The following is a 12,265-nucleotide window of genomic DNA, read 5'->3' on the forward strand; positions in this document are numbered from 1 at the left end:
ATCTCAGTACAATCAACGAAATCAAAGGTTTAAGGCTTGTTTACACTAGGCTTGTTTAGGCTTGTTTACACTAAGTTGGACTTCTTTCGTCATCAGACAAATACACTCCCTATTCAGTAATCATAGAGTGAATCAAAGATGAGAAACCGAAAAAGTAGATCGAATAAAGATTAAGTTTTGTTTTAAAATGACTCCAGCATGTTAAAATTCACTTATACCACTTATGCCAGGAAATTTAATTTCGTTTTAGCGTTTCTAATCTGTGAAGAATTAGAACGTTTACGTTTACATTGGTGCACGTTTACATTAAACGCGAGTAGCTTATTAGTCGCTACTTTTACTCAACATTTTGATTTCACTTATGGTCCAGGTTTAACTTTAGGCAGAGACTGTATCTGAATACTGCAAACGTTTGATTAAATTCTGTCTAGCCAGTATTTATGTTAGTTGATGCTGTGACAGACTCACAGGACCGAAAATTTTCTGAGAATGGTTTCTGGTCCTTCAATGTAAAGATATAATTAAAGGTTTTGATCAATGCACAGCCAAAACCTCTTTTGTTTATATAGATTCAAACTTATTGTTATTTACAGTAAATGCATTTAACCCTAGTATTAACCCTAGTGGTTCAGTTGTAACTACACAGTTTTTGCAGCATTTTTTTAAGGACATTCGTTCAACATTATCCCATCATCATGTACTTAATGTTGTTCCGACATTCCTTCAATTTCGTGCTAGGAATGGTTAGTTACAAAATAGCTTGTGTTTACCTGGAATGTGTATTGGAATGTGCGGGAAAATTCTTATATCGACAAATTGTGTACGGAATAGTGCATGGAGATCCAGAGAGGTCTGACATTACCTCCGGGAAGGTAAAACCCCATCATTCTCATTTTGTACACGTAAAATAACTCTTAAATAAATGCCAAAATAACATTAAGACACAGCTGGGAGTCTCTATACATCCCCGCTGTCAACACGTCCAGTATGTACCTGGCTGCACAACACCCTTGAGCATCCATTTTCTTCTTCACAAAGTGTCATGAAACACAAATGCGGGCTTTCTGGTTTTATTCAAACTAATGTAGCAGACACTCCAGTGAGTAAGGTCATACTCAGGACCCTGAGACAGGCAAATGGTCAGGCAATCAGCAAACAGGCAGAAGGCAGAAAAACAACTAAATCAGTTAATGTAAGTCGGTTCACTAATCAACACAGACGGAGGACAAATGCTTGGACTTATCTCAGACATAATGCTGGAGTGCGAATTTGTGCAATAACACAGAGTCCGAAATATTTAAAGTGAGCAGTGTGATTGCAAACAGCTGAGTAATCAGGTGACTTTGAGGCAGGAAAAGTGTTGGACTGGAGGTCATTTAATCAAGTTGAGAGGCCTGAGTTTTAAATCCAGTTCTGGCACTTATACTTACATTAGGATTTGCAGCATTTGGCAGATATACAGTAGGTTTCTAGAGTGACCTGTATAGCGTCCGTGAAAAACATTTAGTATCATAATAGGCAGTATTGGGTGTAAAGTACTTTGATAACTTTTTTGATGTAACAAGTAATCTAACGCGTTAGGTCCGCCATTTAAGTACCCAGTTATTTAGTTACTTTTTCAAAAATGGAATCTGTTATTTAGACAATTTATGTAACCCGTGAACCAGACAGCAGTCATTTTTAATCCGTCAGTGTGTGTGTGAAAGTCATCCCACGAGTCCGGCTCCGATAACCGGACCCCCCATGTTATTCCTGCTGTTATACCCCTATCTCACCTACAGTATGCAGTGTGACTATGCGAGGACCGACGAACAGAAAGATGGAAACCTAATCACATCGCCAAAACTTACGGTGAATCATCGTACTTACGGCCACTGTGTAGGTAAGATAGGGGTATTAGTAGTTAACAGATTATGGGCCAAGCTTCACTGAGTGATGATGGTAGAATAAGAATGGTCTTGACTAAAACAACATGCACCAGGAATCACAAAGGAGTTTTCATTTTGTGCAATGGAGAAGTAATTTAACTAGTTACTTTTATCAGAAAGTAACGCTGTAATGTAACTGATTACTTTTTAAAGACTTTGTAATTTTGTAATGTAATTACAACTTTAAAAAGTTTAAAAAGCAACATCCCCCAACACTGATGATAGGACAAATATGGCAGAGCCTGTCGATGTTATTAAGCTAAAGATTCTTTGAAAGAGAAGTTGGCTGAGTAACAACGGAGACCGCTCAAGGAAAGAAATATGTTGAACCACCTGTGTGCCAGGACAGAGACGAGGTTTAATGAATGTCATCCTAGTATTTTAAAGGATGGGAGGTCAAAGTTGAATCTTAAAAGGGAACACAGACAGCATTTGGATAATGTTATACTTCACAATCTGATCTTTCAGACATAGCTTTATGAGTACGTCCTAAAAATGAGTCTACAATTAATTTCCGTATCAGTTTAAAAGATCACTGCCTCCCAGTCTAAAGGTCTTTTGTGGTTTATTGGTGGTACTGCTTCTTGCCGGAACTTTCCATTTTAACCCTTGACTAGAGATCTACTGTGTAGTTACCCTGAATGGATGAAACTCTAAAGCAGGTACTTGTAGAGCTTTCAAAGTTGAGTCTCAGTGGTCTCAAGTGGTTTTCTCTATTGACTTGGAATTGTCTCTGGTCTTGAGCAATGACCTTGCTCAATATGGTCCTGGTTTCATCTAAGAGTTTGTAATAAAAAAAAGACTTGTGGTTTGTGGGTTTTTTTCTTTTCATGGAAAACAAAGGTAAAAAAAAAGTAATTTCTTCTTTTATAAAACACAACATTATCATTGGCACAGCACATGACCGAAGCCACCTGGTTAACCTGATTGCCTTTGGTCTTGATCTTGACTTGGTATTACTTTTACGTGCACTAAGTGATCTTGTCTTTGCCTCTCATTATGAATTTGGACCCAGAGCTGCCTGTATCTCCAAGATCTGTGTATAGGCACAGCATCGGGAAATTTGATCCTCTGTAATGCAGAGCTGATTAATAACTTACTGTATGGAGGAAATCTTTTTTGATATTGTCTACAAAATATGAATAATATAAATGCTGTTCAGGTCAAACCATGACTTGTGATGAAATTTCTCAAATTAAGGTTTTCGACTGATCAACAATTCCAAAAGATTTTAAGCACTTTTTTTTTTTAATATTTGAAAAAAGAACCCCATACTGTATTTCTATGAATGACAATGCCATGACTTTTTACGAATGAAAATCCTGGCCAGGCTCGAGTCCCGCCTCTGTGTGCATGGAGTTTGCATGTTCTCCATTGTGGATTTCCTCCTTGTCCTCCAGTTTCCTCCTACAGTCCAAACACCTGCAGATTAGGCTAATTGGTGTGTGGACAGTATATGTGTGTCCCCTGTCCAGGGTGTACCACTTGTCGTGCCCTAGACTCCAGGTCTCCCGCGACCCTGTATACACGGTATAGATGATGAATGAGTGAGAGCGATGAGTGAACCTGTTGCCAACTTGTACACACAATCATTTGCGACACCATTTGCACATTACAACTCAGCTGGGAGTAATTGCCACGTCACACTATGTAACCTGACTTTGCTTCAAGCCCTTTTCACATGTTTGGGCCATTACAGGTGTTTCTGGGAGGCCAGTGTTTTAGATGTAAAGAAGGAAATTCAATCATGGCTCCGGAGAAAACTTTCTACCTTGATGGTATCTAAGCACTAGTGAAACACTGGGATAAGAGCATTAGAAAGAGATTATTTAGAAAAATAATGGGAGTTTCTCTCATCAATGTATTCTGTTATTCTGTACAATCAAAAGTCCTGCTTTGACCTTAACATCCCTAGTAGGCATAGTGAGAACGCTGAATTCATTGTACTTTTCTGCATGTTTATTGGTGGACAAGAAAATGACTTATTTTTAACTGTAACGGAGTGTTTAATTATGCAGATGTACTCGAGTACAGAACTATAATTCTAATGTTAAAGCTGGATGGTGTGGAGAAAAGAATGGTGAGCAGTTCTACTCAGCACTGTGCGAAGTAATCATACTGTACCTAATGTAAAAAATGCACTCAACCTTGACTTGATCCCAGCTACTGTAGTCTGGATGATGGCCTTTTCTTTGACTTAACAGCAGGAGTCTAGAGAGAGTGACAAATGTTGGACCCTAAAACAACATGATTCACTGGTCATCACACAATCCCCCGCCTCACTCATGTTAAACAGAACTACATGTTGGTAGACTGAAATACTAAAAATATTTCCAATTTGATTTCATACCTACAGTACATGTCCCAGTTGTTATGGTGCTTGTCAAGTTGCTGAAAAGGATGTTTAAGAGGCTAGGCAAGACTGCTCTACAATGTAATTGCAAGATTTTTATTTTTTTTATCACACATATTAAAAAAATACCCTGTAGGGGTCTTGTAATTTACTGACATGAGGACGCATTGCTTTTCAGCCTATAAATTGCATTTCAGCACAACCTGGCAGTTGAATATTTTATGAATGTGTTCGGGTTATAAAATATTTCTAATTCAGAATTTTTTTTTTATTATTTATTTCTTTTTCCCACAGCCCAGAGCTATCTGTTTTCAATGCTTGCCAAATATTTATTGTCGAAATGTGTAGAAGTGTGGGAGAGAGGTTAAAAAAAATGTCCCTTTTCTCTCTCATTTCTTGCCACAATATGCTCGTGAAGTCTCCACATCTCCACAACATGAGTCGACCCGGTCACATTAAAAAGCTAAGCAATGGCAACAGTGTTATCTTTTAAAAATATACAGTATGCCATATATATATATACGTAGATGTATTTTTTCTTCTCTCAACAGAAGGCAAATAAAAGTGGCAGTGCATCACATGCTTTATGATGTCTGAAATACAGTATATTATAATAAATTATGTTTATTTGCATTCTCTTTTACAGATCAACAAAGACACACCCAGGGCCTGTTGTCCACCTGAGTGACAGCCCAAAAGATGAAGGGAAGGTACAGGAGATATGTTCTCCCTTTTAATGTTTAACTTGTTGTAATCCATGCAGACATTTAGAGTTCAGTACATCCTACTACAAAGTACTGATAACTGCTTATTGTTGTTATTATTATCAGAATCGGAGATAGCATGTTGAGCAATTCAGTTTAACCATGCAGTTAGCCAATAACCCTTGCTAATGTCTAAACTTTTGGCTATGTTTACATTACCAGCCTAAAGAGACTCAAATCCAATTTTTTTTTACCTGATTGTGACGTACTGTAGAATTTCACAGCAGTGCTAGCAATACAGTACTTGCTGAACCAGCTAAAGCAAGTCATCTGTCTTTCTTGCTTCTTTAAGACCTTAACAAATCTATCTGCTGTCCTCTAGAGCAAAACTCTAAAAATGTTTTTTTTTTTTTTTTGTTGCTAAAATCACATCTACAGTATTGTTTGAAATGAGGCAAGGATAGCTCAGTGGTCAAGGCATTAGAATAAGGTTCGGAAGTCCCAAGTTCAAATCCCACAACCATCAAGTTGTCCCTGTTGGGCCCTTGAGCAAGGCCTTAGGCCTCAACTGCTCAGACATATAATGAGATAAGAATGTAAGTCACTCTGGATAGGGGCATCTGCCAAATTCTGTAAAATGAAATAAACGAGTGATAGCACAAATATATAGTGCCTTGCAGAAATATTCATACATGTACCTCTATAACTTTTGCACATTTTGATATGTTATAACCACAAACATAAATGTATTTTATTGGGATTTTATGTGATAGACAAAGTGATAATCAACTTAAAAAAGTGATAATCAGCAGAAAAAAACATCCTCACAGCATGATGCTGCCACCACCATGCACAGTGTTAGTTTTCAGCCACACATAGCATTCAGCATTTAGGCTTCACAGAACAGCTGTATTTACACTGGGATTAAATTACACACAAGTGAACTCTATTTACTAATTAGGTGACTTTTAAAGGCATCAGTGTAAAGAGGAATAAATTCCAATTCATGCCATAAATTTTTCCTTCAACAATTATGCGCCACTTTCTGTTGGTCTATTACATAAAATCCCAATAATATACTTTTACATTTTTGGTTGTAACATGTCAAAATGTGAGAAAGTTCAAGGGGTATAAATAGGCACTATATGATGTATTTTAACCCATCTGGCTTATCTACAGTATGTGCACACATGTGCTGTTTCACATGACAGGCGCATTCACATCAGAGTCAGATAAAAGTTGCGTGTAATCATAAATGTAAACCATCATAACACGTAAATCCGATCTGATGTAAATCCGTCAGAACTGAACAATGTGGTTTGTAATGTGATCAAAGCCTTTTTTTTCTGAGAACACTTTGTTTCAGTTTCCTTTACCAGAGCTGTTCAAGTTTTTTTTTTTCATTCCTGTGTACTTGTTTCATTCTCAGCTGCTGATTGGCTTCGAGAGTGGCACTATAGTGATGTGGGACTTGCGATCAAAAAGAGCTGACTTCAGGATTTACTATGATGAGGTGAGAGTGTTGGTGCCAGCATGCTGTCTTAAAGCCTGCATGAAAAGTTGACACAATTGATTCAGCTCTGCAAAGGGGACAAATAAATAAATAAATAAATATCAACAAACTCATAGCGAAAATGAAGCCATTACTACCAGTTCTATTCCTGCTTTCTAATCCCCTGCGCTCAGCTATGCAGATTTGGCAGCAACTGCTGGTCTGGATTCCAAATCACTGCTGAATGGAAGTCACGTTTTTGAATCTGATTCTCCTGATTGTATAGTGTGTATGTGTGTGTGTTTCTATACATAACTGTAGCCTTGGCACATATTTGCAGATTTTCATTTTTGAAAATGGTAGAACAAGCTGCCACCATCCAGTACCAATTGAATCATCTGTGCTCTGTACCACAAGTCACATATTCACTTTCAAAATGAGGTTTCCAAACTCGCTGTCTCTCTCCGACCTTTTAATACGTGTTTCAGAAAGCTCCATGTGGTGACAGCGCCCTGTGGTCATCTGTCAGTCCTTGCAAAGAAGAATTTTTTTTTTCTACTGTTGCAACGAAGTTTCATGAGCGATTGGTGATGTCTCTAAGTGGGAGCATCTAGGGGTCTGGTAATTGCTAGTTTTGATGTGCGCCTGGCATAGCAGCGTGTGTGAAAGTGTTTTTATAATGAAGGAGAGGACTTGAGAGAGGAAGACAGACACAGAGCACAGCCAAAATATTAATCGTGCAATAAAGATCTCATTCCCATGGAAACGCCCAAAACCTCACAGTTGGCGACGGATCCGAGTGAACATTAAATTAATTAAGAGTCTCAGGAAAAAACGTCATTTAGGATCCAAAGGTTAAAGCATCATTTTTTTTCACTATGTTAAAAAACTAATTTATATTGAGGTTTATTTTGAACTGTTATTGATTTATTGAGCGGTTATTGGTCATATGACATGTGACGCTTTGACCCAACACAATACCAAGACTTGTTAAAGCAAACGCAGTATCCTCAGGCTGCAGAGCAAAACACTGAATAATACATGCAGGGTTGAACCAAGCAACCGTGTCTCATTATCAGTGTTCAAAAAATAATACAAACATATCTTCAATTGCAGCTAAGCTAAAACATGAGTGACCATCATTATTTCAGTTATAGAGCACTAACAACAGCAAATAAAACTAGAAGGTCCTGTAAACAAATATATCCTGAGACTGAGAGTGATCAAAGTTCAGGGTTTATTATAATATTGTATACTACAAAAAAAGAAGAAAAAAAACTTTCCCAAACTGCCTATAGTGGGTGATGACAATTGGGTGTGGAACTGGCAATCTGACCCCTTAGGTACCTGTTACGGAAACAACAGGTAGACCTCCAGGATGGCACATGGACATACCTAACATGACATAAAATACTTACCATATTAGAATATGAGTACACTTCTTGTGAAGACTATTCACAATAGATACATTTATTTTATCCAGCTGACCCACCGCCATGTTTTTGGGAGGTAGAGGAAACCAGAGAACCTTAAGGAATCCCATATGGTACATGCATACTGCCCAGGTTATAATAATCTGGTTAGTGCAGGCAGAGACAGCTGAACAGAATGGATAGTCCATCCTCTTGCTGTACCCTTTGTCTCTTAGTGATGGTGCTGGATGTCCAAACCAAGTATAATTAGAAATATATTTGATAAAAAATTGGCAGTGCATTGTAAATTTTAGAAAATGTCCAAATGTCTTATAGTCTTCATTTATCACATAAAGGACAACCTGTCAGAATACAAAATAACACTTCTTCTGACACTTATAGCTCATAGAATATTTTATTAAAAATCTTCTTCTATAATGCATTATGCTTTATAAAGCTACTGTATTGTTCCTGGCAATGGCTTCAAATTCATCTCAGTGTCTTTCTTTGGGAATAATGTACAGGTTGATCAATGTGTTTAATTTACCAGGTTGGATTTTCAGACCGGTGAAGACTTATTGGTGGTTTACAGTTGAGAGGTGCATTCTATTTCACTGCTGGTAGGAGGACGGCAGATTGAAGGTTATTTTTACCACAGTGCTGTTAAATGCTTGAATATGATTGGTCAGCATTTCTGACAGTAGTTCTGTGTGCAAGGTTTATATAAATGTGCACAGTTTCGTTTCCAGGAACCGTGGTACACTACATTAAACATGAATACAATTATAAAGCAGGAGAAATGATCACATTCAAGAAAATATGTACAGTAAGTGCTCGGATGAGGGAGAAGTTCATGAATAAATTGTGATTTGAGAAATATTACAATATTGGAAAAGATATGAAACAGAATTTGCAACAGTACAGAAAGTGATGTGATTTCAAAACTGATATAAGACACTTACTAATCCTTGTGTATAGGTTAAAAAGATACTGAGGAGACATTTCAATGGCATGCATATGCATATCACAGTTTGGGTGACAGTTCAGGAGGTTGATAGCTCACTCAGCAGGAGAGGTGTTTATGTGAACTGGCTGTCTCCACCACAAACAGCAAATATGAATGAAGCAAATACGCGTTTTGGTTAGTAGAACAAATTTCCAGAGTTTTTTTTATTTTATTTTATTGAAATAAAGGTAGTGTAAGAGCATGCCAGACAAAGATTAACTTAGGATCATAGACACTTAGCCCATCTTTCCGTTTCTGCAGAATAGCCATTGTAACACAACTTGCTAAAAAGTAAAAGCCACAGTAGAAAAGTATCAGAACACCCAGTGAACCACAGCCTCAAAAGAGCCTCAGTGAGTTCAAGATTGTTGATCCGGTCTACAAATATCTAAAATCTCAATCTGGTCAATCTGTTATGTTTAATGAGGCACCACCCAGCAGTCCACAGCACTCAGAGGATCTGCCACTAACATCCCAGTGCCCCCAGAGGTCTTGTGGAGACATGCGCTGAGGAAACAGCTGCCCTGGTGGTACAAGGGGATCCTACACAATGTTGGGCTTAATGTTTTGCATTTTAATGTTCTGGCTGATTATTCTTTAAAGGCTCAACCCATTACTGCTTTCTAATTATTTTAGTAATTTCCAAACTTTTAAAACAAATGACCTGCATCCCTTCTACTTTCCATTAAACTTTTTGGTATAGTACATTTTAAATTGCTATCATATTAAAAAATGTGTTGATCTTAACCTGACTTAGACAGCTCTACCACTTAGTTAAGGTATGACTATATAAAAAAAAAAAAAATCACAGAAATTCAATATTGTGGCTTTTTATTCCTTCATAGCACTTCATGAGAAATTAAATGGATCTAATGTTTAAAAACCTTTTTTATTGTTGCACACCACAAAAAAAGCATTTTAAAAATGCAATGCATGTGTTTTTTCTGTGTTTTTTAATGCTATTTTTCTTATTATTATTATAATATATATATTTTTTTTACACTGCTCAGCCAAAAAAAAAAAAAAAAACACCACCTGGATTTATACAAATCGCTAAGAGCCTTCTTTTGGATAATTACCGCAGTGATTAATATGGTACAGCTGGCAACAAGTTATTTAACTCCAACTGATGCAGCGAGTAGCTTAAACAACCATGCCAGAGAACATATCCTGTGTTACTCTGTTTCAAAAAGAGTCCAATTATTGTCCTGCATCAAAAAAAAAGAAAACAACTAAAGAGATTACTGAATCAGGAAAAGAAGTGAGGTAGATGATGTCTGTTGGTCAGGTCTAGACTCACTGTACAAGCCTGTGGGGCAGGGTATGATCCGAGGTTGCTCCTGTTGGTCACGTCTAGACTCACTGTACAAGTATGTGAGGTAGTGTTATAATTTAAGGTTGCCTCTGTTGGTCAGGTCTACAGTAGACTCTGCAAATTTATGTGCCAATAAAATGAGGTCAACCTACTACCTAAATGACCAGGTTTTTCCATCGATGGACTTTTTTCTTCCCTGACGACACGGGCATATTCCAAGATGACAATGGCAATCAGGTTCAACTTGTGAAAGAGCGGTTCAGGGAGCATAAGACATCATTTCCAGAAGAATCCAGACTATAAACCCCATTGAGAATCTTTGAGATGTGCTAGAGAAGACTTTACGCAGGGGTCCGACTCTCTCGTCATCAATACAAGATCTTGGAGAGATATTAATGTGACTCTGGAAGGAAATAAATGTTGTGACATTGAATAAACTTGTCGCAATGATGCTACTGCTGTGGAAAGTATACTGTATATTGATACAATTACCATGTAATAACATCTGAACCTCTTTACTGTAGTGGGGTTTATTAAAGTAAAGTCTGAAATGTATGGATTTGATGCTTGTAAATCCATTTTCAAGAAATATTTTCGATCTTGTTTCCAAACTCACTCAACGTTTGAGGTAGGTAACCAGAGAAATTTGTAATTTTTTCTTTTTGCTCCACTCCTACGCTAATGCAGAGTCTGGGGGAGGGTAAAAAGAGTAAAGTAGCACTTATGCTCTTCATTTAAATGTGGCTTAAGTGAACTAAATGTGAATCCAAGTAATGTTTCTGAAACATTACTGGATCAGCCAATTTTTTTTTTTATAGTTGCAGTAATATACATTTAGACATCATTTACAAAAATTTACAAATGTCCACTTCTGTAGGAACAATTGCACACCTGCTCATTAATGCAGCTGTCCAATTAGCCAATCAAGTAGCAGCAGTGCAATACATAAAATTATGCAGATACAGGTCCACAGTTTCAGTTAATGTTCACATCAAACACCTGAAGAACTGAATAAAGAAAAGGTGTTATTTCAGTGGTGGTAACTGTGGCATGGGTGTTGGTGCCAGATGGGCTGGTTTGACTATTTCAGAAACTGCTGATCTCCTGGGATTTTCACACACAACAGTATCTAGCATTTACACTGAATGGTTTGGATAATTGCGTGGATGAGCAGGTGCACAGGTGCTCCTATTTATGTGGATAGTGACTCTATTAGTTTATAAAAATAAATAAAACATTTATGAGGAGATTGTGAGCTTTTTTTTTAAACACCAATCCCTGTAAGTGGTGTGTAATATACAAGGGGTGTTCAAGTCAAACTGGGACTTTTGATTGTGCAGAAGAAGAACACAGTTAGGGCAGTAAAATATCACTTATCCCAGCATTTCACTAGTGCTTGGGGACCATTGAGATAGAAAGTTTTCTCAATACATCAAAAACATGATCAGACTGCCTCCTTCATGTCTGAAATGCTGGCCTCCCAGGAATTCCCTAAATGGCCCACAAATGTGAAAATGGCTTGAAGAAAGGTCAGGACTATCTATAGTATATAGGGATGTGGCAATAACTACCTTGTAATGTGCAAGTGGTGTTCATGAATGATTGTGTGTACAGTTCCCACAAGCAGATATATTTCTTGTAAGTTGGTGAAAGGTATCTATCAGTTGTTAAGGATGAGATATTCCATGAACTGACTCTTCACAGGAACGACTGTAGTCGACTCTAAGCCACCACAGCCAAGATCTACATTCACAGAAGGTTTGCTTAATCACCTTTTTAGAGCCTTATCGCCGTACTGTGCTTTATGTTTTCTAAAAATGAGATATTTTATCACAAGTCCCTATTTGACTTGAACACCTATTGTGTATATTATCCCACGAAACTGGTGTATGTAAAAAAGAATAAACTTTTCTGTAATGTATGCGTGACTAATAGATACATGTTCCTCATTAGACTATGTATATAGATCAACCTTGATTAAGCAAACTTCCTCACCATTCACAACATGTGTATTTATCTTAAAATGTAAGTGGGCCAGGGGTAGCTCAGTGGTCC

General features: G+C 37.4%; 1 protein-coding gene across 3 annotated transcripts in view; it reads left to right on the forward strand.

The window, feature by feature from the left end:
- Positions 1–12,265, forward strand: part of stxbp5l (syntaxin binding protein 5L) — a 137,922-nt gene that overhangs the window by 72,045 nt on the left and 53,612 nt on the right. For all 3 annotated transcript variants that reach the window (XM_053496124.1, XM_053496125.1, XM_053496126.1), the window contains exons 6-7: positions 4,928–4,991; positions 6,415–6,498. In XM_053496124.1, coding sequence (XP_053352099.1) covers positions 4,928–4,991; positions 6,415–6,498 — 148 coding nt within the window. The remainder of the gene's footprint in view (positions 1–4,927; positions 4,992–6,414; positions 6,499–12,265) is intronic.

This window comes from Clarias gariepinus, chromosome 5 (genome assembly GCF_024256425.1).
Source record: "Clarias gariepinus isolate MV-2021 ecotype Netherlands chromosome 5, CGAR_prim_01v2, whole genome shotgun sequence".
Classification (NCBI taxonomy): domain Eukaryota; kingdom Metazoa; phylum Chordata; class Actinopteri; order Siluriformes; family Clariidae; genus Clarias; species Clarias gariepinus.